Below are 27,989 nucleotides of genomic sequence, written 5' to 3'. Positions count from 1 at the left end.
ACATTTCCAAGTTAGGTCCTTTACTTACTCTCCTTTTCCTTCTTGGAGCTAGATTTAGACAAATTGAGAAATTATATCAATGACATTGCATTAAGCTACCAAACAATTTTCAACTAACACTTTAAAGCTTTAGTTAAATATTACATGTGTTATACTGGTATAAAACCAGAGCAAGATTACAATTTTTTTTAAATTGTTAGTACATACACCTTGGTAAAATATTAACTGTTTCAACATGAAAACTTAAGTGTCGCAAATTCATTACAGCGCTGGTTGGGCTATCTATATCATTGTCTTTGTCATGCAATTTTATACTTTATTGAACAGCAGTTCAGAGAAGCAGTGCAAAACTTGCTGATAATATAGGTGGTAAAAATCTCTATCCTAGACAGCATTGTTTGCTAGTACAATTGGCAGAAATTAACTTAAGTCCAAACCCAGCTCACCACATATTAATGTAGAAATCTCAAATCAAATAAAAAAATCCTTTGTAGCAATATTCAAAAATTCTAATATTTATAATTTTAACATTTTTCTTCAAACTTGCAACTTTTTTTAGAACTTAGTTTTGACAATGATTTTGACGATGTATTTTTATGTTAACTTAATACTTTCAAAAGAGATCATTTTATTCTATCTCATCCACCAGAAACAGAACTGTTTCAAATCAAATCATTGCCTGATTTTTTTTTTACAATGAATTCAATGGAGTACAAAATAAGACAAATGCACAAATGGGCTTACCCAAAACTGGCATACTCTTGTCAGACAGGATTAGATAAAATTACTTTCCCAGACTCAAGACCACCTTCAGAAACTTTAAAAGTTGCAAGTCTATTCATTTGTTTACCCTTCACTTTTAAACCAGAGTCTACATATTGATATGATTTCACTAGTTGCATTTAATAATGGCTTTAATTTCAATGCATCACAAAATTCAATACAAAGTTTCTTTTGTCAGCAAAATAATGGGCTTCCCTGTGGTGGAAATTTCAGTTCCAGAATTTGAAAGCATATAGATTTTAAATGATGAATGCCAGCATTAATTATAGCTGGGATTCATCATAGTTTCAGATTAACTCCCAATAATTGGCCATCAATTAAAAGTAACTAATAGCTAGGACCCCCTGTAGCTTTCCCATGCAGTTAGAATCAAAATTGTCTTGTTGAAAGTTTCTTTTCCCATCAAAATTGCTTTAATTTTCCACCAATCTTCCATTTCTCTCTTCTTTGGTACATCTCGAGATTACACTTGAATGTTATTTCCCTAGATACACAGAAGTAAAGATCAGAAGTCCACACTTGTCTAAGGCATTATATATACCTGTTTAATATTTACTCCCAAAAAAGAGAATCGCCAAAAATTACATGTTCTTTAAAAAAGTTTAGGCAATGATAATGTCACCACGTCTGTAATATTGTCATGTCACAATTGCAACATATACCAATGCAGATTGTATCACCAAGCAATTAGTAGAATTGCACTGCTAGTGGGCCACCAACAAGTTTCCTCTTTGCGGGCTGTGGGTTTGCGAGGAGAGTGTGGCGAAAGATGCAAGGGTCCTTGTCACGATTCATCCTCAGCAGCTGCATAACAGGATTCTCTGATCTACGGACTGTTCCCGGGGACACACAGACAGACAGACATCAACTGCTGCTGGAAGGTCATCAACTCAGTGAAAGACGCCCTTTGGTCTGCCCAAAACTTGTTGGTCTTCCAACACTGCGAGATGTCCGTAGGGGAATGCTGCCGACTGGCACATTCCAGGCTGCAGGAGTACGTGCTGAGGGACGCACTGAAGCTGGGTGCAGCCAACGCAAGGGCTCGGTGGGGAAGGACTACAGTTTAGGGTTCTTCTGCCACTGGAGAGGAAGGGGCGGGGTCAGGCGAGGAATCCCCTAAATATTGTAAATATGGGACTGGGTAGCCCCCAGGGAGCCACACGTGTGGCATTAATGCTGTTTTTTTATATATAAAAAAAGTGATCTGTACAAGAATGTAAAGGCTTGCACTGTTTTATAATTGTATATAGTTTGTCTTTTATTATGAATAAAGTTTATTTTGGAATAAAAAAAAGTTTCCATGAAAGTTGACACTGGATTTTTTATATAGAAAGTCAAACGTGTTAACAAGTTTATACAAGGCAATGATTAAAGATCATTGATCTGAAACAATAGGTCTGGACACAGGCTGGCAAACCATAGAGGGCTGGCAGCAAGATGCACCAACTATCCCTAGATTTACTATTGTGTCCAGGGCATTCCATCAGTTACTGAGCCACTTTGTATCTGCTCCTCAGATTTACACCAGTAATGTTGACACACCTAATATGGTCACATTCATTTCAATGTTTTTTAAAATTTATTTCAGGGTATTTTTATGTTATAAATTAACAGCAGCTTTAAAGAAATAGAATTTTCTGATTTTATTTTTAAAATATTTTTTCAACCGTTTCCAAATGCTTCTGATCAGTGACATTGGGAAACATTTAAAACGCCTTGTAAAACCACACACAGTGTAGCCACCCAGGCTAGCACAGTGAGCAACCATGAATTGAGCTCAGAATGAACTAGATCATTAATTATTTCTCTCTCCATGGATGCTGCCTAACCTGCTTAACATTGCCAGCATTTTATTTAAAATTTCTGGTATCCACAGTATGTTAGACCAAAGCAAAATACAAGACAATATGGTCTAGAGACTGCAGTGCATTGTAAAGTTAGTGGCAACTTTGGTTTATGGGCCTGCCACTGCACACTTCAGTATTGCCAAAATCTACCAAGTAGTCATTACATTTTCTTTCACATGCTGCAATGTGCACAATGGAAAATACCTGTGTCTGGGACAGACGTAAGGTTGGGGACAAGGACAGGAACAGGGCTTGCATTAAGACCTGATTGAGGCTCTCCATTGGAAGCCTAATTGAATTATGTTCAGGGATGTGGCCAGAAAACACCTTGTTGAGAAGGGTTTGAGTGAAGGTTGGGGTTTCCCTTGGGGAGCTCAGTCTGGTATCTTATTTTAATCAACTTAACAACATTTAATTTCTGTAAATAATCATGTTGGCAATGAATGATAAATATTGTGAAAAATTACCTCGCAGAGCCGATCTAATCAATTACGTTGCAAACATTTTCTCTTGCTTCTGTTCCACGTTGTTCCCCACTGGTTGTCCATGTAGTTGTGGGAGGCTTTGCTGGGAAATTAGTTAGTGCATGACTTATGCTAGTGAATGTCATTGCTGGAGAAGAGGATGTGTTTACAGTTTGTGTAACGGAAGTAGACATTACAGAATAAGGGTTGACAGAATATCCTGAATGAAGTGATGATAGAGAATTCAGACAGTCACTGGAAAATGGTAGAGGGGAAGGTGCAATACAAGACCTAGCTACATCAGAGGCCCAAGGTGTAAACACTGGGACTGAACCACTGGGACGACCAGTTGAGAGGAAAATTGAGCTATTAGCTAGGTTAGTGAGGCAAATATTTTGAACATCATATGGAATAGAAATGACTGACGGAGGAGGAATATTTGGAGACAAACTTGTTTGAAGTTGTGGAACTAATCTTTTGGTGGCAGGAACATAGTATTGATTGGACTCAAAAGCAGCCTTTGGATATACAAAAGTGCTATTCATAGTACTTGCATCTGGGGAAAGAAAAGTCAAATTTTACTTAACAGAGTCAACTTAAGTCCTCTTAACACTCAAATAATGATTCACCTTTGAAGTAATGACAAAATACACACAGCAACTTCGAACAAACCAGATGATAGGAAACATGAGAAATATAGAACTTAAGCAGCATTTGTTTTGAAAATTATATTGGAGTATTCTTATCGTACAATTGAGATTAATTTACAAATCTCTGATTTGAATTACAGTTAGAGAATTGAATTTCAAGTTGAATCAACATGACAAGGTCAGTAGTAGGTACTTCTGTTATTTCCAGAGTCCTACATTTATAAAACACCTTTTTATTTGGGAGTGGGGTTGGTGGTGGTGGTGGGGGGGGGGCATCATTTATTGCCTTGAACTGAGTTATTTATTGGCCTATTCAAAGGGCAACTAGGAGCCAACCACGTTGGTCATACAGCTATACAGCATGGAAACAGTCCCTTCAGCCCAACTCATATATGCTGACCAAGATGCCAAACTGAGCAAGTCCCATTTGCCTGCTTTTGGCCCATATCCCTCTCAAACCTTTACGGTTTCTCGTACTGGAGGCCTGTGACGAGTGGTGTGCCACAGGGGTTGAAGCTGGGACCTTTGTTGTTCGTTATTTATAATAAACAATTTGAGTGAACATGTACAAGGCAAGGTTAGTAAGTTTGCAGATGCTACTAAAATATGTGGTATTGTAGACACTGAAAACAGTCATCAAAAAATTACAGGGGGATCTTGATCAGCCAGATATGTGGGCCGATGAGTGGCTTTCAATTCAGATAAGTGCAAAGTGTTGCATTTTAGGAAGTTACGCTACAAATGGAATTATACAGTGAATAGTCAGGCCCTGGGCAGCATTGTGGTTCAGAGGGACCTGGGAGTACAAGTACATAGTTCACTGAAGGTGCTGTCACAGGTAGACAAGGTGGTAAAGGTGTTTGGCATGCTGGCCTTCATCAGTAAGGGCATTAAGTATAGGAGTTGTAATGTTACATTACAGTTGTACAAGACATTGGTGAGACTGCACTCAGAGTACTGTGTGTCACCCTGTATAGGAAAGACATCATTAAACTGGAAAGATTGCAGAGAAGATTTACAAGGATGCTGCCAGGACTCGAGGGCCTGAGTTATAGGGAGAGGTTGGGCAGGCTAAGACTTTATTCCTTGGAATGTATGAGACTTGAGGGGTGATATTATAGAGGTGTATAACATCATGAAGGCATAGATAGGGTGAGCGCAAATAGTCTTTTTCCGAGGGAAGGGTAACTAAAAACTGGAGGCCGTAGGTTTAAGGTGAGAGGTGAAAGATTTAAAAGGGACCCGAGGGGCAATTTCTTCATGTAGAAGGTGGTGCGTGTAAGTAATGAGCTGCCAGCGGAAATGGTTGAGGCAGGTACAATAACAACATACAAAAGAAATGGGACTAGCTTGGTGAGCACCACGGTTGGCATGGACGAGTTGGGCCAAAGAGCCTGTTTCCATGCTGTCTAACTCTGTCCATGTAACTGTCCAAATGCCTTTTAAATGTCATAATTGTACCTGCCTCTGCCACTTCCTCTGGCAGCCCCTTCCATGTACTCGCCACCCCCGTGTGAAAAAGTTGCCCCTCAGGTCCCTTTTAAATCTTTCCCCTCTCACCCTCTTGTTTTGGACTCTGCTACCCCGAGGAAAAGGCTTTGGCTATTCGCCTTTTCTATGCCCCTCATGATTTTATAAACCTCAGTAAGGGTATTGTTGTGGATCTAGGTTCACATAGGCAAGACCAGGTAGAATATTACCTTTTCTAAAGGATATTCAGATGTTCTCATTAAAACCTGGCAGTTTCACAATCACATTGATGGTCAACACTGGTAAACATTGATACCAATTCTAAGTTTATTGGAAGACAAAAGAGACTGCAGGCATATTTCCTCCATACCTGCTCTGAAGCCACCCCCCTCAATTTCTCCCTAGGCAGCTCCCTTGGTCCTCACCTTTCACCGCACCAGCCTCTGCATCCTGTCATTTTCACCAGCTCCAATGCAATCCCACCACGAGTCATATCTTCCCTTCTCTCCCCCACCTCACACCCCCCCACCCCTCCAACCTTCTGCTTTCGCAAGGACCGTTCTCTTCAGGACTCCCTGGTCCACTCTTCCTTCCCCACCCATCTCTCTGCATCCCCTGGTCCTTTCCCCTGTAACCAAAGTATAACATCTGTCCATTCCCCTACTCACTCACCACCACTCAGGGACATAAACAGCCCTTTCAGGTGAGGCAAAGATTCACCTGCACCTCTTCCAACCTGGTCTTCTGCCTTTGGTGCTCAATGTGGCCTCCTCTATATTGGTTTTGTGGAGCACCTGTGCTTGGTCCAAAATAACCATCCTGAGCTTTTAGTTGTATGTCATTTTAACTCTCCTTCCCACTCCCACATCAAGCTGTCTGTCATCGGTCTTCTCCATCACTAGAAGACCCCAAGCTCAGAAGAACAACATCTTGTATTCCATTTGGGTAGTTTACAATTCAATGGAGTGAATCTTGAATTTTACAATTTCAGGTAACCCACACCTCTGGTGTTCTCCTCCCACACACGGTCACCTGTCCACCTAGTTTTCCTCTTCCCCATCCCCTGCCCTCACCTTCTTCCACATCTCCTCCCCCTCTGGCTCCACCTCTTACTTACCAGATTGGAGGTTGGAAAGATTGGATTGTTTTTTCTGGAGTGCCAGAGGCTGAGGGGAGACCTGACAGAAGTTTATAAAATTATGAGAGGCATAGATAAAGGTATATAATCAGAGTCTCTTTCCCAGGGTAGAAATGGCAAATATTAGAGGGCATAGCTTTAAGGTGAAATTAAACTTTAGGGCAATTTTTTTTCCAAACACAGTGGTACATGCCTTTAACATGCTGCCAAGGGTGGTGATGAAAGCAGACATGTTAGTGGTGTTTAAGAGACATTTAGACAGACACATGAATATGAAGGGAATAGAGGGATATGGATCATATGCAGGCAGATAAGATTAGTTTAATTTGGCATCATGATCAGCACAGACATTGTGGGCCAAAGGGCCTGTTCGCTGTACTGTTCTACGTTCTATGTGCCATTCCCCCCCTCCCTCCCCAATTCCATCTATCCATCATCCCCTCCTTATCTGGTTCCACCCATCACCTACCAGCCTCTGTCCCACCAGCCCCATGTACTGCGATAATCTGGCAATGTTTACATTTCCCTCTCACTCCTGATGCAGGGTCTCAACCAGAAGCATCAAATTACACATTTTGCCTCCACAGATGCTGCTTGGCTCGCTGAGTTCTTCCAGAGTTTTGCTTTTCTTCTCACTGTTGTGGTGAGATTTGAACTCAACATTCTAGATCATTAATCCAAGGCCTCTAGATACTTGTCTGGTAATTTAACCATATTGCCACTACACCCAATTCTTGCTAAATTCCTAGTAGGTTGGTGCTAAGTGTGGTTACATCATCTTTACAGAACTGAAACCAGTCTCTAATCTTACCAGCTCCTTACTGGGTCTAATGGTTCCTACAAACCACTTCTATCCCTCTAAAGCTATCAGAGCATCTACTTCTATTCCTTTTCTCCCCCTCATTCTTATCAATCATACCCTAAAACACCATTTTTCTTGACCATTCCATATAGCTATATGCTCAACTTCTTTACCATTCTTTGGGTAAGGAAGTTTCTTCTCAATTCCCTATTAGAAGCTTGTTCAAGACCTTTAGCTTTGTAGTTCACTCAACATTTTCTCCATATTTATCTATTATTAATTCATTATCATGAAAACCTCTTATCTAGAGCTCCAGCTGTTGGGAGTTTTTCTGATAAATACATGGTTCCAATATCATCTTTGTGAATTAATTTTGCACTTTTTCCAATGACTCCATATCTCTTATTTTAAAATATGACTAGACCTGTGCACAATTCTCCCAAATACAGTCAACATAATTGCTCTGTTTTTCAGTTGAATCCCTCAGTTATGGACCCTTGTGAATGGTTTAAAGTTTATGCCCTCATTTCAGCTGCATTGCCATTTGTATGGAGTTGTGAATCTTTACTCAAGATTCTTTTGTTCCTCTATTCCATTTAATTATCCAAACAGTATGGATTCTCTTTAGTTATTCTAAACTAGTACACTTAACTATCTGGAAATTAATTTGCTCCTTAATTCCCCATTCTGCAAGCTTATTAATGCATTTCTGTATTTTGTTGGAGTGTGTTAACTAAACCTTCAAATTTGGTGGCGTTTGCAAAGTTTGAAATTGTGCTTCCGATCCCCATGTCCACATCATTAAGGCAAAATTGTCATCAAGCATCCTGATCTTCCCTTCAGTCTAAGTAATTCTCTTTAACCCCAACTCCCAGATTTCTGTCTTGGAGCCATTTGAAGTCCATTTTCCTATCAATCCCCCAATTCTGCGTGAACTTATCTCAGCCACAAGTTTACTATGCTGTACAATATAAAGCACCTTGGAAGATCCAAATATATCAAATCTACTGAATTACCTTTCTCTTTTCCTTGCTTTATTTCTTCATGGAACTTAACGTGGCTGTTCAAGCACAACCTTTTCCTTTCGAAATCTGTGGTGACTATTCTGGATTATGTTTTTGGTTTCTGGAATTTTTTGTGCAAAGGTGGCATTATCTTTCTTGTCAGTAATGTTAAGCTAAATGATCCACATTTGCTCTCCAGAGGGATTAAGATTATTATTGGCTGCTTACACATCACACTTAGATTTTGAATCCTAAACCCCTTAGCAATAAATGATTCAATATATTCATACCATCTGTTTTATGATTGTTGAAATATTCATTTCCTGTGAATTGGTATGGAGCATACTGAATTTTTGGTTTTATTTTTTCTGAAGATGAATTACTGGTAAAAACATTCCTCCTGTAATGAAAAACCAGATCAGTTTAATTCATTTTATCCTGTACTTCAAAATAAAATAGCACAATCTGTTCTGAAATCAATTAATAAGTACTAAAAATAGCACAAAATAGGATGGCTTCCTAAAGCTGCTCTTCATAATCACTGTGACCTCAATTTTGTACTGATTTATTTTATGAAATCAGCCTACATCCATTTCATTTTAATCTTCCATAACAAATCAGACTCAGCCAATTTTACATTAACTGCTCATTAAAATCCAACTTCGAACAAAAAGAAAATGACAAAAATAATTTCAAAAATACCTGGGAATTATTTTCTTATATTGTAAAGTGAAGTCAGTTTGGACTTCACCAAAAGCACGTTAGTAATTGTACAATTATGTAAAAATTAATGCGAATTATACTACTTTATTCAACTGCTTCCGCTAACATTGCATGAATGAACAAGTAATTCACATTACTCAAACAGCTCCTTAATTTTACTTACCTCGGTGTTAACTGGTTTTGGGGATACTTGTGATCATGTGCCTTCCATACATATTTACAATATCTTGAATTTGTCTGAAAGATTTCAAGAATCTGAAATATTGAAACATTTCAATATCTTAATTTTCCATTTTGATTATTGATGTACACAATTACTAATGCAAGTTATTATGTTAAAAAAAGGAAATAAACTACAGTGTAAGCAAAACACAAATTACAATATGGTCTGTCATGTAGAAGTTTCTCTGATGTTACCTCATAAATACTTAATCCATTTGCATGAAGCTACTTTCTATAGCATTTAGCTGGAGACACAAGCCATTAGATAGGCTTATTAAAGCCCCCTTTTCCATTGTTTTGTATAATACAAACATGTTAAAAAAGGTTAACAAAGTAGTTTTCAGGATTATGTTTCTTTTTAATAGTATGATATCCTCAACAAGTCAATCTACCCATGAGAGGCTGGATACAAATCCAACATGACTAAAGAATATACAAAAATCTTCTCACCAAATTGCTTTGGTAAGCTATAAAGTCTGTTAATAATGTACGGTACATCTCAATATACAGTTGCACTGTGGGGAAAACATATTGTTTTCTTAAAAGATGCCAAAATTGATCAAAGATCATGGGTGCATCCATGGACTATGGAGTGGGTTTTATCAACAGGGTAGAAAGTGAAAGGATTTTGGGGAGATTATTTATTTCCAATCACGAGGAGCAGTTAGTGACAAACTAATTAAATACACAGATAAAGCTGAAGGTCAATTGAGGTTAGACATATTTCTGATGGTCTTTTTAAAACTGCTTTTCCAATTCTATTGGATTTTACATTTCAACATTATTTTTGATGCAATTGCTCAATTTGATTATATAATGCACTCAGGATTAAGGTAACTTGGTTTGGGATTTGAATGGTGCAGAAATAGGCAACCCACAGAGTTGTGCATGTGAATAGATTACAATCAAAGCTAGTGATGCTTTCTTGATTAATACCTTGAGAGATGGATTTGATCAGCATCAGTTCAGAATATGATTAAGAAGATTTTAAGTATAGTTATGTACTGAGAAGATCAAAAACTCCACAGGATACATTGCCTTTTAAGCAGTTTGAGCTATTGATGGCAAGAAATATTTGTAGATTAGGCATCTTTAGTAGATAGCAGCTATGGAAAGATGTACGAATGTTCTAAGGCTTCGACTGATTACATTTTACATTCTTTGTATACTCATGTGGAATGTCCCCAAAGGAAATTAATAAGTGGGCTCAAGTTCACAATGGGAGTAAACAGAATGTGATTTATGAAAGTATCAGGGTTGATGAACCCTGTTCTTGAAGGCTTTTTAAAATTTCTTCTCTTCACAATTTAAAGTGTAGTCTCCAACCTGACAGCATCAACATCGATTTCTCAAACTTCTGGTTACCACTCCCCTGTCCCCCCCTCCCCATCCCACCCCTTTGTTTTCCCTTATCCCTCTGGTCCCTTTATCCCTTCTTATTCCCCTCCCCCACCCTCACGACCTGCCCATCACCCACACCTTTCTCCCTCTGGTTCCCCACCTCCTTCCCTTTATTCCACGGTCTATTGTCCTCTCCTATCAGATTCCATCTTCTTCAGCCCTTTGACTCTTCCACATCACCTCCCAGCTTCTCACATCATTCCCACTTCCCCCCCTCACCCTGATTCATCCTTCACCCACCAGCTCATGCTCCTCCCCCTTCCCCCACCCATTTATTCTGGCTCCTGCCCTCTTTCTTTCTAGTACTGATGAAGGGTCTCGGCCCAAAACATTGACTGTTCATTTCCCTCCATAAATGCTACCTCATCTGCTGAGTTCCTCCAGCATTTTGTGTATATTGCTTCAGATTTCCAGCATCTGCAGTCTCTCTTAAGTCATAAAATATACTCATGGTGGTAGGGTAATTTTGAAGACTCGTGATCAGTCACAGTTAAACATGCAGACTTGAAGTGACATCACTCAAGTTTAGACTTGACGACAGGAGCAAAACAAGGTAGTTCTTGCTAATCGAGTACAAGCCCTGCTACTGTTACAGTGGGAGAGCTGCAAGATGGCAACTCAATCCCAAACAGAAATATTAATGTTTGTAATGAAGCAGGAGAGTCCTTCAACTGTTATGTAAAATGAATGGCAATGTTTTTCAGGGAAAATAGTAATGTTCAAATTGAGAGGGAGAGCACAAGTATAAGAAAGCAAGCTTACTAATAGATAGTTTTGGACATGCATGTCACTTTGGCAGAACATAGTGAAAGCAGGACAAAATTTGTTTCATTCACTGAGGTGTAAGAGATTGCAGAACCACTTTGGTCCAGCGCCTTCAGATATTGTATTCAGAACAATGAAAGTTCAGGCGAGAGCATTGGTAATTATACAGCATAGGGGTGTTGAAGAATCTGGCTTGATTATATAGTTTTAGCACCCTCCTAAACTGAACTCTGGAGAAAAAAGCTTTATGAACATATGAACAAATTGAATCTAAATTATTCCATAAACAAGATTTAACGATGAGGGTGACTTTCATAAATGCTGAAGAACTTTGGTCAGCATTCAGTGTCAATACTGATGCTATATATAGGCCAGCATCAGTAGCAAAGATGAGAGTTCCAATACTATACCCAAGTCACTTGAGCACAACATAAGAAGTTCTAACAATGTAATAAAAATTATCCTTCACAAGTATGCAGCTTACAGCAGAGAAATGCTTTGACTGCAAAAAGAAAAGTATTTGGCCTTGGTGTACTCAGCTACTCAGAATTACAACCATAAAAATGTTATCCAAGTAGATTCCCCACAAAAGTCAACACTTATACAGAATGTCACAAAAAAGAGAAATATATACAGGCAGCATCAATGAAAAGACCCCAGTCTGAACTGCTGAGCATTTCCAGCAATGCCTTCATTTCAATTTTCAGCATCTACTTTTATTTTGATTTTCAAACACAAAGGGAGGCTTGTATAACTTTGAAGCTGATGAGCAGCATAGAGCATGAAACTTAAAAACATATCTGTCACCAGCACCAATACTGAAAAATGCAGCAATTTTAAAATTGAAGTGAAAATTAGTAATTAGTGTATCAATTTGAACATGAGTACAACTGCTGACTGCTCAATTACGTGGACATAATTGAGAAAAAAAAATGTACATCAACAAGTTCAAAGTGCAATTAATGAAAAGCAAGCTGATTCTGGAGAAATAGAAAACCCAAGGTCAGAAGCAACGGTCAAAAAGTGAAGCTACCAATCATAATAGTTGGCACACAAATAGACCAACTCTATTCAGGTCAAAAAATTAGATGTGTATTGAAAGAATATATTTAGGTATTTAGTGTGATATACCACAACCACATTTAGATAAACTCCTACAGCAAGATGCAGATATGTTCAAAGATATGGATACCAGCATTAAGGGGTACAAAGCCCACATATGCTTTAAGCCAAACACCAGGCTATTTTACTGCAAGCCTAAACTAGCAGTATTATGCATTAAAGGTTCAAGAAAAGAAGCTGAACAAACTTAAATAACACAATGTGTTGGCCAAAACCATAAAGTTTGATTGAGCGATACCCATTATTATGATATCCAAAGCAAATAAGACATCCAGTTTTGCAGGACTATAAGGTAACCATCAGCTGGATAATTATCAGTAACCCATTGCAAAATTTCTATGCTGAATTCACAAAGACCACTATCTGGATGTATCACAGCTTGGTACTGCAACTGCTCTGCCCAGGACCGCAAGAAACTGCAGAGAGTTGTGGACACAGCCCAGCACATCACGGACACCAGCTTCCCCTCCTTGGACTCTGTCATTACCTGTCGCTGTCTTGGTGAAGCAGCCAGCATAACCAAAGACCCCACCCACCCAGGTCATTCTCTCTCTCCTTCCATCAGGTAGAAGATACAGGAATCTGAGGGCACGTACCACCAGACTTAAGGACAGCTTCTACCCAACTGTGATAAGACTATTGAATGGTTCCCTTATACAATGAGATGGACTATGACCTCACGATCCACCTTGTTGCGACCTTGCACCTTATTGCACTGCATTTTCTCTCTAGCTGTGACACTTTACTCTGTACTGTTATTGTTTTTACCTGTACTACATCAATGCACTCTGTACTAACTCAATGTAACTGCACTGTATAATGAATTGACCTGTATGATCAGTACGCAAGACAAGTTTTTCCACTGTACCTCAGTACGTGACAATAATAAACCAATACCTATCACATGCATATACACAACTAAACATGGATAAAGAAATTGAACACTAACAATCAACAACCATGAGACTCTTCATATACCAAGCTGCCTTTCATCACCCATATATTACAGTCTACCATTGACAAGATGTTAAGGGGAGTTCATAATTATCCATACATACAAGATGACATTTTGATCACTACCGCAGTGTTGGAAAAACCTCCAAAGACAGAACAATTGGAAGACTCTGTGAACATAGTGTTAAGCTCAAGAACAGTAAGTGTTACTTTGTGCACAAAGAAGTGGGCGAAAGAGTGGTGGCACATGGACAAAAACGCTGAGGTCATTGTCAGGGCTAGAAAATCTAAGAACGTCACTGGAGGTAGATCTTTCTGAGCAACAATCCAATATTATGCAAGTTTGTGCCAGACCTTGCAATGGGGTTCTTTTCCCACTGCACTTACTGCTAAAGAAGGATCAACCATAGCAGTGGTAAGGGAACAACAGAAGGTGTAAAGCCTCTGAAAGAGATATCAAAGTAAAAGATCCCTCCTGGTGCATTACAATACCATTTGAATGCTAAAGCTGCTATATGATGCCTCCAATACAAAGTAGGAACAATTATATGTCATGTTATGGACAATGGCCAGGAAAAGCACATAGCCTTTGCATCACATGCACTAGTCAAAGGGCAAGAGAAACCATACCGAGAAAGAAGAAGCAACAATAAAAATCATACTTGGGATTAAAAAGTCCCACTCTCTGTTAGGAAGGCAAACAAGGCAAAGGTTTCAGAGACAAGCCCTCCGTGGCTATTTTTGGACTCATGTCTTCAATTCCCACATTAGTGGTCTCAAGAATGCTAAGTTGGGCCTATCTGCTGTCCCAATATGATTATAATATTGTATATCAAGCATCGTACAGTTGATGCATTATCAAGATTGCCTGATGAAGCAGAGAAGTCATGCTGAACCTTTATAAAACATTGGTCTGGCTCAGCTGGAGTATTATGTTCAATTCTGGTCACCTCATTATAGGAAGGATGCAAAGTCATTGGAGTAGGTCCAGAAAAGTTTTAAGAGAATGGCTCCTGGGATGGGACACCACATTTACAAGCAACAAACAATCTGCTGGAGGATGTTGCTTAGACTGGAGGGCTGTAGCTGCTGGGAGACATTGGATAGGTTGAGTTTATTCTCACTGGAACATAGGAGACTCAGGGGTGACCTTATTGAGGTTTATAAAATCAAGAAGTGCAGAGATAAGTTAGATAGTCACAATCTTTTTCCCAGGCTAGGGGATTCTAAAACTATAAGGCATAGGTTTAAGGTGAGAGAGGAAAGTTTTAAAGGAGATCTGAGGGGTATGTTTTTCCACACAGAGGGTGGTAGTTATAAAGAATAAGCTGCTAGAGGAAGTAGTGGAGCCAGATACAATTACGGTATTTAAAAGGTATTTGGACAGTACTTGGATAGGAAAGGAGTAGAGGAATACAAGCCTAACATGGGCAAATGAGATTAGCTACAATAGACATCATGGTTGGCATGGTTGAGTTGGGCTCAAGGGCCTGATTCTATGCTGTACAACTCTGACAATAATGCCACATGAAGAATTTCTAGACCAGTGTTTCTTCAGATGTGTTGATTCTTCCAGAATCAACAATGGCTGACGATAATGCAGATACAAGACTCCCAATCATTAAATTCCCCATGAAATACTGTTAAATTATGCTTACTGATATCCAGGTGAATGTGTGTAGATGCTGTTATTGTCAAATTAAACTTGTTATTATAATTGTGGAGCCTCATCTTCAAAGTAGGGATAATAATGTAACATTGTAAGTCTCATAACAAAGGCATGTTCCACTATTCACCATTACTAAATGTTTGTTCCATTCAAAAATAAAAGTCCTAATATAAAATGTTTTAATATCGTCACTTTTGTCTACACAAATCAATTGAAGCAATTTTGAAATGTAACATGCATTTTCGCCCTAATTAATGAAGCAGGGAATTTATACTTAGAAAATATCTTCAGATTCCATATTTATTAATTTGCAGCATTTAAAATTTTCTACCTGTGACATAACATTGTTTGGTATTCTACCATAAATGTATCTCATATATTCCACTGTCATCTCCAGGATGGAAGCCACATCAGTTCTTCTTCCCTTCACATACGGCAAAAGCACTCGTAACTGGTCACAACAATCCTTAATGCGCTCTCTAAATGTAAATTTTTAAAAAAAGTTGTTCATTAATTACTTTTCAATTCTAATAATAAAAAATAATAATGATGAATATTGACTATTTGATATGATCTGATGGAGACTAGTGTGCAATAGCATTTGGAATTTTTGGAATTTTTCTTGTGTTTAAATTTACACCCTCACCAAGTAAATTAATCCCTTTTAATAAACTTACTTTTTCCATTTTAAATGTCCATTTTTGGTCATATTATGATCCATTTTATTTTTAACATTTTTGATGCATTTTTAAAATATGTAAGGTTTTATAAATCCAAGCTACTGGTAATCATCCAGAAAATGCACTACCTTAACCTATATTGAATAGAAATGAGTACCAGATTAGATATTCTCCCCTTTTAAAGAAACCATATCACCATAAGGCTCTGCATTTCTCTGCAAGATATTTGTTCATTTCCAAACAAGGTCCTTGCCCTTGCCATCCATAATCTTATTGTCAATGACTACCTTGCCATCTTGGCTTAGACTGATTTGTAGTTCACACGAGATATTTTTCTCCTTACCAAAACTGTCCAGCATGACTAAATATTCTATGACCAAGTGGCCCTTATTGCTAAATCATAAGGGCCACTTGGTTTCCATCAACTCTTCCTCAGAACAGTTTAACCACTTTCTATCCCTTTCACTTCACCTTTAAAATCCACATTATTGAGCATCCTCCCCAAATGTTTCCCAGCACCTTCATTTACACTAACAGTATCTGAATAGAATTCACAGGTCCATTACTGCCCCCAGAAAGATATTTGCTCCCCAGAGTCTAAGGGGCAATGACTTCAGAATTATTGGTGTAAAGGCAATTTACAATCCATCATCACTGGATTTCATCCGGCCAGACTAAATAGCACTGTTGGGCTGACTCTTCATCTGTTAAAATTGCACATACACTTCAGAATCACACTGGATTAGTTTTATCCTCTACCAAATTCCACTATCTTTATCCCAACAAATGTAAGAAATTCCTGAGCTTCCTTATAATTACAAACAAGACTGTGTTGAGACTCCTCTGTTACTTTGACCTTGTTTCTCTTACCCACCAAACTAGACCTCCCTACAGACCTCTCCAGCCTTAACCCTGAACTAAATCTCTCATTCCTTTTCCTAGTCTCTGGCTCATTCCCATTAACTTGCTCATCAGTCAACCACCACTCCTGGCACCATTGCCCATGTTAATTAATAGGATTGCCCCATTTTTCTTTTACTGTTACAATACTGAATAACGTCATGATATCCCTCCAGCGTTCTTCCTGTTTTCAAATACTCATAGCATTTCCCTACTCTCTTCACAAATTTAAGCTGCCCTTTTCTCCTTGTCTGCTTTATATGGATTCCTTTCCTCCTTTCTCCATTTCCACTTTAATTCAATAACTTGCCTTTAACAGATCAAAACATCCCAAGGCAATTTATCAAAGCAACTTAAAGAAAATCTAATATTTCACATATTTTCTGATGAAAGAGGAGGATATTCAGCTCAACAACCCATGCTGGCTCTTAGAGCAACCCTATTGGTCTCATTCCCCTACCTATACTAAGTGTGGTCTAACCAGGGTTTTGTAGAGCTGCATCATTACCTCGCAGCTCTTGAACTCAATCCCCCAACTAATGAAGGCCAACACGCCATATGCTTTCTTAGCAACCCTATCAACTTGCGCAGCAACTTTGAAGGATCTATGGACTTGGACCCCAATATCCCTTTATTCCTCCACACTGCTAAGAATCCTGCCATTAACCCTGTATTCTGCCTTCAAATTTGACCTTCCAAAGTGAATCACTTCACACTTTTCCAGGTTGAACTCCATCTGCCATTTCTCAGAGCCCAACTTTGCATACTGTCAATGTCCCATTGTAACCCTCGACAACCTTCTACATTATCCACAACACCACAAACCTTCGTGTTATCTGCTAATTTACTAACTCACCCTTCCACTTCCTCATCCCAGTCATTTATAAAAATCACAAAGAGCAGGGGTCCCAGAACAGATCCCTGCGGAAAACCACTGGTCACCAACCTCCAGGCAGAATACACTCCATCTACAACCACCTTCTGCCTTCTATGGGCAAGCCAATTCTGAATCCACACAGCCAAGTTTCCCTGGATCCCATGCCTCCCGACCTTCTGAATGAGTCTAGCGTGGAGAACCTTATCAAACACCTTACTGAAGTCCATATACACCACATCCACTGCTCTCCCTAATCAGTCCTACCTTCACTCTGGTCATCCTCCTGTTCTTCACATACGAGTAGAATGCCTTGGTGTTTTCCTTAATCCTACTCGCCAAGGCCTTCTCATGGCCCCTTCCAGCTCTCCTAAGTCCATTCTTAAGCTCCTTCCTGGCTACCTTGTAACTCTCTGAAGCCCTGTCTGATCCTTGCTTCCTGAATCTTAAGTAAACTTCTTTCTTCCTGTTCACTAGAGATTCCACATCTCTTGTCAACCATGGTTTCTTCACCCTACCATCCTTTTCCTGCCTCAATGGGACAAACCTATCCAGAAACCCATGTAAGTGATCTCTAAACAGCCTCCACATTTCCATTGTGCATTTCCCTGAGTACATCTGCTCCCAATTTACACTCCCAAATTGCTGCCTAATACCATCAGAATTCCCCCTCCCAATTAAATACTTTCTCATGCCATCTGCTCCTATCCCTCTTCAAGGCAAAGGTAAAGGTCAGGGAGTTGAGGTCACTGTCTCCAAAATGCTCACCCACCGAGAGATCTGACACCTGACCAGGTTCATTGCCTTGTACCAGATCCAGAATGGCCCCTCCTCTAGTCGGCCTGTCTACATATTGTGTCTGGAATCCTTCCTGAACACACCTTACAAATTCCACCCCATCCAAACCTTTTTGCACTAAGGTGCCAATCAATATTAGGGAAGTTGAAATCATCTATGACAACAACCCTGTTATTTTTGCAACTTTCCAAAATCTGCCTCCTGATCTGTTCCTCAGTGTCTTTGTCACTATTAGGGGATATATAGAATACTCCCAATAGAGTGATTGCTCCCTTCCTGTTTCTGACCTCCACCCACACTGACTCAGTAGACAATCCCTCCAGGATGTCTTCCTTTTCTGCAGCTGTGACACTATCCCCGATTAGCAATGCCACTCCCCACCTCCTTAACCTCCCTCCCTGTCCCTTTTGAAACATCTAAACCCCAGAACATCCAGCAGCCATTACTGCCCATGTGACAGCTATGCCTCTGTAATGGCCACAACATCATAGTTCCCTGTACTGACCCATGCTCTAAGTTCATCACCCTTGTTCCTGATACTCCTTGCATTAAAATTGATGCACCAACCCATCCAACTGACTGCAATTTTTCCCAATCAAATGCCCTTCCCCACAGTCTTTCTATATGCTGCCCATCCTCTGATCTATCACTCAGGTTCCCAGCCCCCTGCCAAACTAGTTTAAACCCTCCACAACAGCTCTAGCAAACCTGCCCGCAAGGATATAGATCCCCCTCCAATTCAAGTGTAACCCGTCCTTTTTGTAGAGGTTATACCTTCCCCAGAAGAGGTCCCAATGATCCACAAACCTGAAACCCTGCCTCCTGCACCAATTTCTCAGCCACACATTCATTCGCCAAATCAACCTATTCTTACCCTCAATGGCATGTGGCACAGGCAGCAATCCAGAGATTACTATCCTCGAGGTCCTGCTTTTTAGCTTCCTACCTAGTTCCCCATATTCACTTTACAGGACTTCATCCTTTTTCCTACCTACATCATTGGTACCAATGTGCACCAATGATTTCTGGCTGCTCACCCTCCCACTTTAGTCACCTTGCTTATAGGAAGGACGTGGAAGCTTTAGAAAGAGTGCAGAGGAGATTTATCAGGATGCTACCTGGATCGGAGAGTATGTCTTACGAGGATAGTTTGAGCAAGCTAGGGCTTTTCTCTTTGGAGTGAGGGAGGATGAGGGGTGACCTGATAGAGGTGTACAATATGATAAGAGGCATAGATTGAGTGGACAGTCAGAGACTTTTTCGCCAGGGCGGAAATGGCTAACAATGAGGGGGCATAATTTTAAGGTGATTAGAGGGATGTACAGGGGGGATATCAGGAGGTAAGTTCTTGTACATAGAGAGTGGTGGGTGTGTGGAACGTGCTGCTAGGGGTGCTGGTAGAGGCAGATACATTAGGGACATTTATATAGACACATGGATGATAGAAAAATGGAGGGGTATGTGGGAGGGAATGGTTAGATTGATCTTGGAATAGGCTAAAAGGTCGGCACAACATCGTGGGCCAAAGGGCCTGTACTGTGCTGTATTGTGCTATGTTCTATTCATTGTAATCTATTCTCCCTCACATGCCCATCAATTTCTCCCTATTCTCCTGCTACACATTTACACAAAGGACAATTTATAATAGTCAATTGATCTAACAGCACATCTTTGTGATGGGGGAAGAAAGCTAAGCACCTGGACAAAACCTGCGCAATTACAGGGAGAACGTGCAAACTCCATACTGAGAGCACAAGCTCAGAAATGAATGGAGGTCGCTGGCACTATGCACCAGCAGCACTCATTACTGCACCGCTATGCCACTCACTTATGTCTGCATAAGCAAGCGTTAAACAGAAGTCTAAATAATTGGTCAAAGAGATAAGTTTGAAAGAGGAATGTGATGTGGAGATATTTGAGGAGAGACTTATAAAGGGTAGGACTTTGGTATTTTAAGGCACAGGAGGAGTGATTATGTTGGGATGGTCAAGGTGCCCAAAACAGAAGGGTGCATTTATCTTGGAGAGTCATAAGACCGGTGGAAATTACAGACATGAGGAGCAATTTGAAAACAAAAGACACACATTATAAAATCAAGGCTTTATCTTAATCAGGAGGCAATGTAGTCATAGAACAGAGGTGTTGAGTAAATGGGAGGATGAAGGAAGTAGAGTTTTTTTTATTTCTTTAGATTTATATTTGGCAAAAAAAAGAGGGCTGCATCAGTGGTTTGGAATGGTCAGGTTTAAAATGTAACAAAGAAATGGATTAAGGTTTCAATTGGAGATGTGCTAAGAAAGTGGCAGTCAGATAATCTTACCAATGTAATGCTCTTCAATTTTGTTGATGGCTTGTTTAGTTTATAGTAATACCCTTCTGCATCCTAAATATTATAGGATTTAAAAATTTTACATCTTTCCTATTTCTCAATCTCTCTTTTAGTTTTTCCATCATTCACCTGGAATTTTACATCACAAAGTCAAACACTGCTGTTCCCCAGTGCTTACAATATTACTATTTTCCACCCAAGTTCACCACTTATTATAGATATCCTCCTAATTGTGTGAAAGAATGAAGCCTAGGTACAATTTCACCTAGTTGTATCCATAGTATTTTACTTTTCATATTACCATTTCTATAGGTTTGTTTTGGCTAAAGTCATCAATCGCTGCACTATTTCATGTAAGTGGCATTACCGTTTCATCCTTCTGACCACAGCTAACCCTCAGATATATTGGTTTCCCAAGACACCATTTCAACATTCAGATTACCCTAAATTTATCCAGTGCAGACTTGGTGGGCCAAATGGTCTCCTTGTGCTATAACCATTCTATGATGTACCTATCCTGTTGTCAACCTTTCTGAGGTAACTTGTGTGGATTGCATCATCAAGGGCAAGCCATGTTTCCAGAATGCCCAACATACCTCAATTTCTTTCTGATATATGGTTCATTTTTGATTAGTTTTCTGCTCAGAGTACCCAGACTATTACCTCCTCATCCGTTCCAGGCTGCTGTGAAGCAAAGCATCTGTGCAGTGTTTCTTGCAGCTGGATTCAAATGTTGGGGTTTCTGGCAATTTCCGTTCACAAGATGCACCATTTTCTTCAGGTTCCGTGCTGAGTAAACATTTCATTGAATAATGTTAAAATCAGCTTTGTAAATATCAAGCACCCTTTTTATTGCTCTGATGACATGACTTTAATTAAATGCATCCTCTCAAGTATGTTGCAATTTATGAATTTCTGCTATGAAGACAGATGGTACATATGGTGGGAGAATAAAGGAAATTCTGTTGCAGTGATCAATTTGACCGATTCATAGACTGCAACATTTTTTTGAAAGAAAATCACAATCAGCTATGAAAATAAGGATAACCAACAGCATTTCCACCACATTTAGCATGGCACACAAGGAACTTCATAATTTTAAGTGTTTGAAGTGATACCATATAAACCTACATCCAAAATGTTAGAAGGAGTCACTTATTTATATAGTTGTTCCATAAAATAAATCATTGTTTGGAGTTTGAAGTTGATTAAGATGATCTTGTCAAAATTCAACTGGAAGTTATAAAATATAGTTATTGACAAAAACCAAAAGAAAATCTAACTACTTGTGGACATCAGAATATTCAAATTATTCCAGCAAATAATTTTTCAGATTTTCCTTCATCTCTGATTATCTTGTAATTTATACACGCTACTAACTAAATCAAATTTCTGACACAATCATCAATACATGATAAACTCACCTTACAGCTGGAGTTAAATTATGACCTTTCACCACAGATTCATTCAATGAATCCAAATTCTGCTGTAAAATAAAGAAAATATTCTTCCATCACAGAACATCATGGAACCCTTAAACAATGCTTTAACATAAATCACTCATTCACAAAAAATAATTTTCTAGGCTGTCCAACTCTATCACGTAATGCAACAAATTTTATTTTTTTAAAATTCAATTACCAAACACAGTTTGTTACTTTATGCGCCAGCAGCTCACAAAGATTTTTGATCCAGGTTCTCTTCAGCCCTACCCCCCAATATCTAGTAGTAGAATAACTCAGATTTATGTAGCACCTTCATAGAGGCACATGATAATAAAAAGAAGCCAAGGTAGAAAAAGAAAGATTGAAAGGAGCTACGAGGCACAAACCTGGGTGCTACAGATGCTACTCCTACAGTGACAGAAGGTGTGATTACAACATGAAAAGCCTGTGGAGAAAATGAAGAGACAGGAATACTCATTGCCAAATTTTGTCATCAAGTGACAGTGACCCTGGAGAAAGCTGCCTTCATAGATCTTGGACTGTAACCTGTGGATTTCCCATTCCCAGCATAATTTCTTTCTGGTGCCAATTTTAGGAACAGACACTTAAAAGGCAAGGTATAGAAGACACAGTCCTAATGTGGGAAAGTGCAATTAGCATAGATGCCAAAAAGTTTGGCATGATTTGGTGGGCTGAATGACTCTGTGACATCCCTAGCAACCAGCAACATTGATGTCATCAAGTATCAAGTGGCCAAGTAAGAGGTCTTAAAGAATACTCATCTGTTTTTACTGTGGAGAGGGTCACAGAAGGTAGGGAATTCAGGAAGAGAACAGTAATGTCCTTAAACATATCAATATTATGGAAGAGGTGCAGCTGGTCTTGAACACATAAATGTGGATAAATTCCTGGGGAGAGGAAAAAAATACTTTTGTATCTTTCTTTGCCATGGGTGGGGTACTGGAGGATGGCTAATGTTGTGCCTTTATTTAAGAAGGGCTGCAATCATGTTGGTGGCATGATTAGTAAGTTTGTGGCTGACAGCAAAATTGTTGGTGGTGTAGACAGTGAAGAAGATTGTCTAAAGTTACATTAAGATCTAGATCAACTGGGAAAGTGGGCAAAGGAATGGCAGATGGAACTTAGACAAGTACAAAGCGATGCACTTTGGGAAGTTAAACCAGGGCAGGATTTACACAGTGAATGGCAGGGCCCTGGGGAGTGTTGTAGAACAAAAGGGATGTAGAGGTACAAATACATTGTTCTCTGAAAGTGGCGACATAGGTAGCCAAGGTTGTGAAAAAGGCGTATGGGATGTTTGCCTTCATTGGATGGGGCACTGAGTACAAGATACATGTTACAGCTCTACAAGACATTAGTGAGACCACAGCTGGAATACTGTATGCAGTTCTGGTTACCATACTACAAGAAAGATGTGATTAAGCTAGCGAGGGTGCAGAAAAGATTCACAAGAATGTTGCTAGGAATGGAGGGCTTGCGTTACAAGGAGAGATTGGATAGGCTGGGACTGTTTTCCCTGGAGCAAAGGAGACTAAAGGGCAACCTTATATAGGTTTGTAAAATTATGAGGGCACAGTGGATGGTCACAGTCTTTTTTCCCAGGGTAGGTGAGTCTAAAACTAGAGGACATAGGTTTAATGTGAGAGGCAAAAGATTTAAAGTGGACCCAAGGCACAAGTTTTTCACAAAGAGGGTAGTGGGTATATGGAATGAGCTGCCAGAGGAAGTAGCACAGGCAAGTACAATTATAACATTTAAAAGACAAGGTTTACGGATGGGCCAAATGCAGGTAAATAGGACTAGCAGTGGAAGGCATGTTGGGCCGAAGAGTCTGTTTTCATGCTGTATAACTCTATGAATTGCTGCAGGCAAGACAATTTATTCTTCTTCTTAGGCAGTCCCTTGAGATTGACGATGACTTGCTTTCACTCTGGATCTGTGGATTCTGAGATAACTAACAACAGCAACGTGGGAACTACAGGCTCTTCTGCAGATGAGGCAGGTCAGTGAGTAACTTATGAAGTGGGGAACTCCTTCTGCCATTTACACTGCATCTTTGCCTGCTTCTGAGGCAGGAATGAGGTTTTCAATAGCATCCCAAGTGCTCCACCTTGAGCGGCAATGGATCAGTGATAACCAGGAATCAACGGGGATGTTGCTTCCCCCTCACCCCACCCCCCAAGGAACCTTTGAGCACGTCCTTGAACTTCCTCCTTCGGCAACCTACTAATGTCTTCCCATGACAGAACTCAGTGTTACGAACTAGGTTACTATTGGTGAATGTCCTTTTAAGATAGAGCATAGTGGTGTGTGTGTGTTGGCGTGGTTATGACAACAGAAGATAAAGGACGTAATGACATTATTGAAGCAGTCAGTCGGAGGGGAGAGAGCACGAGAGAACAAGACCAGCCTACTAGTCTCTATTGATGGATGAAAAACAGTAACTGTGTCTGTCACTACAATCCACGTATGGATTTTTGGAGTAATCTGGTGGAGTCCACTTTGTCGTTAACCTGTAGAGGGAAACAGGTATTTGTGTGGATGGCCATGATTCGAGTGCCTTTCAGGGTGGCAGATGCTTCGGAACAAAGCAGTGGAGTAGTCACTGCTGAGTAAACACTGTCCTATGGGTTCCATCGTGGAACATCTGGATTTCGTAATTACTCTCTATTTTCTCTCTATGTTTGGTCTTCAGTCAACAGTGGCTTTGTAGAAGCCTTTGCTCACGTTTCACCTTACGGCTCGCTGAACTGAACTTTGAGAATTATTCCTGGACTTGGAGTTTGGGAGTTTGCCACACACACACAACGAGTTTAGTTTTGGGGATAATGTTTAAGATCTAACATTTTTACTTTTAACAATCTAACATTTTTACTTTTATTTTTCTTATTATCATAAGTAGTTATTAATAAAGTAGTTTTTAACACTTATACATGACTCGGTGTGTTTCTTTTGTTGCTGGTACGTAACATCAGGATAATGTCTGTTATCAGACGTGCCAACCATATGGCCATCTGAGCATAACTAGGACCTCAATACTGAGGAAATTGGCTAGGGGAAGAACTCAGGCATGGGTTTGTTTATCCTTCCAATAGATTTGGAGAAGTATTTCAAAGAGACAGCATTAGTGGTATCTTTCCAGAGTCTCGAGGTACCTGCTGTAGGTTGTCTGGGTCTCAGAAGCAAACAGGAGGGTAGGGATCACTGCTGCCAGATTTGAGGTCTTGATCCCCTTCAATTGATCAAAGGCTGTGCTGTTGCATTGATGACAATGGTGAATTTTGTCATCGATGTCCGTTAGAGCTCAAAGGTATTTTCTGTGTAGTCCATTTTTCCCCCAAAGGTCTCACTGTGAACTGTTGTTGACAGAGGGCATTGTTGTACAATGGGGGCAAGATGGTGAGGGACATTTGTCTTGAGATGTCGAGTGCAAGTACTCTCATAAGTTTCAGTAAACAATTCAACAATGGGTTGGAGTATTTCCTCTGAGTGTGCACAAATGCAAGTGGCAGACTGCATACTGCAACCTCACTGCCAAGCATAGTGTGATCTTGGTTCTGAATTGTAGATAATTGTATTATAACAACCAATTTTAAAATTCTTTAAGATGAATTTACCAACAAATGAAAAAAAAATCAAAGCATATTTTACTGTTTTCAACAGATAAAGTATTTTCACAGGCAACAGCTGTAAAAATTAGAAGCATAATCCATTGAATTAAAGTACTGACCAAACACATGTAGATAATCAGAGGGTGGTGAAGAAAACGTGTTTTTCCAAAGTAGTTAGTTTCTTTGAGCACAAATTTTAGCATAAATTAGCAGTAGAAATACAGCTTCTTTTTGCAGTTGAGAAACAAAAGCAACAGAGACCTTCTGAGGCAGCTGAATGCAGAGTGAAACGCAATCTCAGCTTCAGAGCAAAGAAGGGTTGATTGCTGTTGGAGCTCACACTTTGCTTTTGGTCTCACAGGAAAAAAAAATGAATGCAGGCTACCAGCAGGTAAAATACATCCAAGGACCTGTGGATAAACCACACAGGCGATTGTGGTCTTTACCTACGAATGGAAATAGTTTACAACACTGAAATAGTTTATGTGGCCTATTACTACATACTAGGGTGCATTAATTTTGTACGCATATATTAGACCAAACAATCTTAACCATACTCGTGAAATTTTGAACCACCAACCCCACCATCATAAACTCATATCTTACACAAAAATCAGGCAATGATCATCTCCATCAAGTCTAAACACCAATCTTTGATACTCAATGGCTTTATTAAAGCCTAAATCCCCCACCATCAACAGTCTGAAGTTTGGGGTGGGGCGGGGATGATATGAACTAGAAAACAAGTTGTACCAGCCCTACAAACACTTTAATAACAAAATCAGAGCAGAGACCTAATATTCCCAGGTGGAGAAATCTCATCTTTCAACTCCACAAAACCTTTCCACCATCTCCTAGGTGCCACCTTTGAATCATTCCCCCCATGATCTCACTATGTTTCATTGTGTACCATCCACAAAATGCACTGGAACATTTGATAACACCTTGCAAAACTGCAACAGTTACCATCCAAGTACCAGGGTGCAGGTGCAGGGGAAATGCCACATCATTTGCCTTTAGATTCTGCACCTTGAATGACTTGCATAATAATCCATCTGCTTGCACAGCGACATAATGCAAATGTGGCAGAAAAGTTCGAGTTTTTGGCCCAGGGTTATGCTTTTAAGCTAGACCCAAGGCAATATTTTAACGAGTATATTGCTAATCTATATGAAGACTAGAAATAGTACTTAAATCTTACACCATTTTCTGTCTCAAAACAATATACTTCATTCAAACTACATGATAATTACATTTATCAATTATGAAAAAATGCCTTCAAAGTTCCGATAACACCATCTGTTGCCTAGAGCAAAAGCTCACAGAAAACTTTAAATAATTATAAATGTATTAGAGCGGAAATAAATAAAGACTTGGTCTATGTTGATAGGCCTCTGGCCTTTCGCCTATTGCTCCAGCAAAGTCAACTTTTGAGGACAAAAAGAGGAAAAATAGGTTTATTTAAAAATCTAAATGCACTATGGTATATTCTGCGTTTCTGCAATATTTCCAGCAAGTGCGCGCCCGAGATGTTCATTTTCACCCATAACCAGTTTTACTGTAGAAATGCAACCGTGTAGTCTTTTTCAAAAGGCAACACTGTTCCACTAAAAGCAAGGATATTATGGACAACATACATAAGATTTGATCGTATCCTACTGAAGCAAGTGCATTGGCAATAATAACTTTTAACCACAACGCTATGAAACTCGCGCATGTTATCATTCATTATCATTTATCTTTATTTTAAAGGTTGTTTACCCAAACACATTTCCCAAACAGAGAGCATTTCAGAATTAATAGGGGAAAATATTATTTCAATAATATTTAAACATTATTTAAATAAAGAGTGCATCCTGGCAGACACAACCTTAACAGCAGGGAAAGGCAACACAACTCAACTGACTTAAACTTGTAAAATCTGGTAAAGGCGATATAGCTATTTAAATTATTTCCATTTTTTTAAAATTCCCAAACTTTACCACACACTGCTTAAGGAAAAGGGCGCGTGTTTTCTTTAACTCAGTCAAATCGGCTGTACTATTTTCACGTGGAAAACATAAACTTCTTTCTGTTTTTAGTGGCGTCTGACAGCAACACGGAATTTTACTGGAGTTAACATTATTGCACTTGGTTACCACTTAAAAAACGAGAAAATTAAAAAAAAGGGCGCTAAGCAAGATCACTAAAAAGAAACTTAAACAAAGAATTCAGAGCAGAATGGTAAATGAAAGGATACCCTGCAACCCGCTTCCATTCCGGCCGCTGTCCCACTCCCACCTCCTGTCAATTCTGATTGGACCAGAAGCAGCTGGAC

The 27,989-nt window shown here is 39.5% G+C and overlaps 1 protein-coding gene across 2 annotated transcripts; it reads right to left on the bottom strand.

Moving 5' to 3' along the window:
- LOC127575740 (uncharacterized) lies at positions 1-27,989 on the bottom strand. Of its 2 annotated transcripts, none has more exons than XM_052025765.1 (8): positions 27,912-27,989; positions 22,020-22,081; positions 21,259-21,384; positions 15,346-15,493; positions 9,045-9,136; positions 8,449-8,558; positions 3,098-3,650; positions 1-1,267 (listed from the first exon to the last, which is right to left on the bottom strand). In XM_052025765.1, the coding sequence occupies exons 1-7, from the start codon at positions 27,927-27,929 to the stop codon at positions 3,112-3,114; spliced, it is 1,095 nt and encodes a 364-aa protein (XP_051881725.1). In that variant the 5' UTR covers positions 27,930-27,989; the 3' UTR covers positions 1-1,267; positions 3,098-3,111. The 2 variants fall into 2 exon arrangements, with proteins under 2 accessions (XP_051881725.1, XP_051881726.1); XM_052025766.1 differs by having other exon boundaries at positions 36-1,267; positions 22,020-22,078; positions 27,912-27,961.

Source organism: Pristis pectinata, chromosome 11 (genome assembly GCF_009764475.1).
Source record: "Pristis pectinata isolate sPriPec2 chromosome 11, sPriPec2.1.pri, whole genome shotgun sequence".
Lineage (NCBI taxonomy): Eukaryota > Metazoa > Chordata > Chondrichthyes > Rhinopristiformes > Pristidae > Pristis > Pristis pectinata.
Note: the sequence above shows the minus strand (reverse complement) of the source record. Positions and strands in the feature narration are given on the sequence as shown.

Coding starts and splice junctions, on each gene's coding strand:
- LOC127575740 (XM_052025765.1), bottom strand. Junction 21,385..22,019: donor AATTTAACTCCAGCTGTAAG/GTGAGTTTATCA, acceptor ATGTTTACTCAG/CACGGAACCTGAAGAAAATG. Junction 9,137..15,345: donor CAAACAATGTTATGTCACAG/GTAGAAAATTTT, acceptor TCAATATTTCAG/ATTCTTGAAATCTTTCAGAC.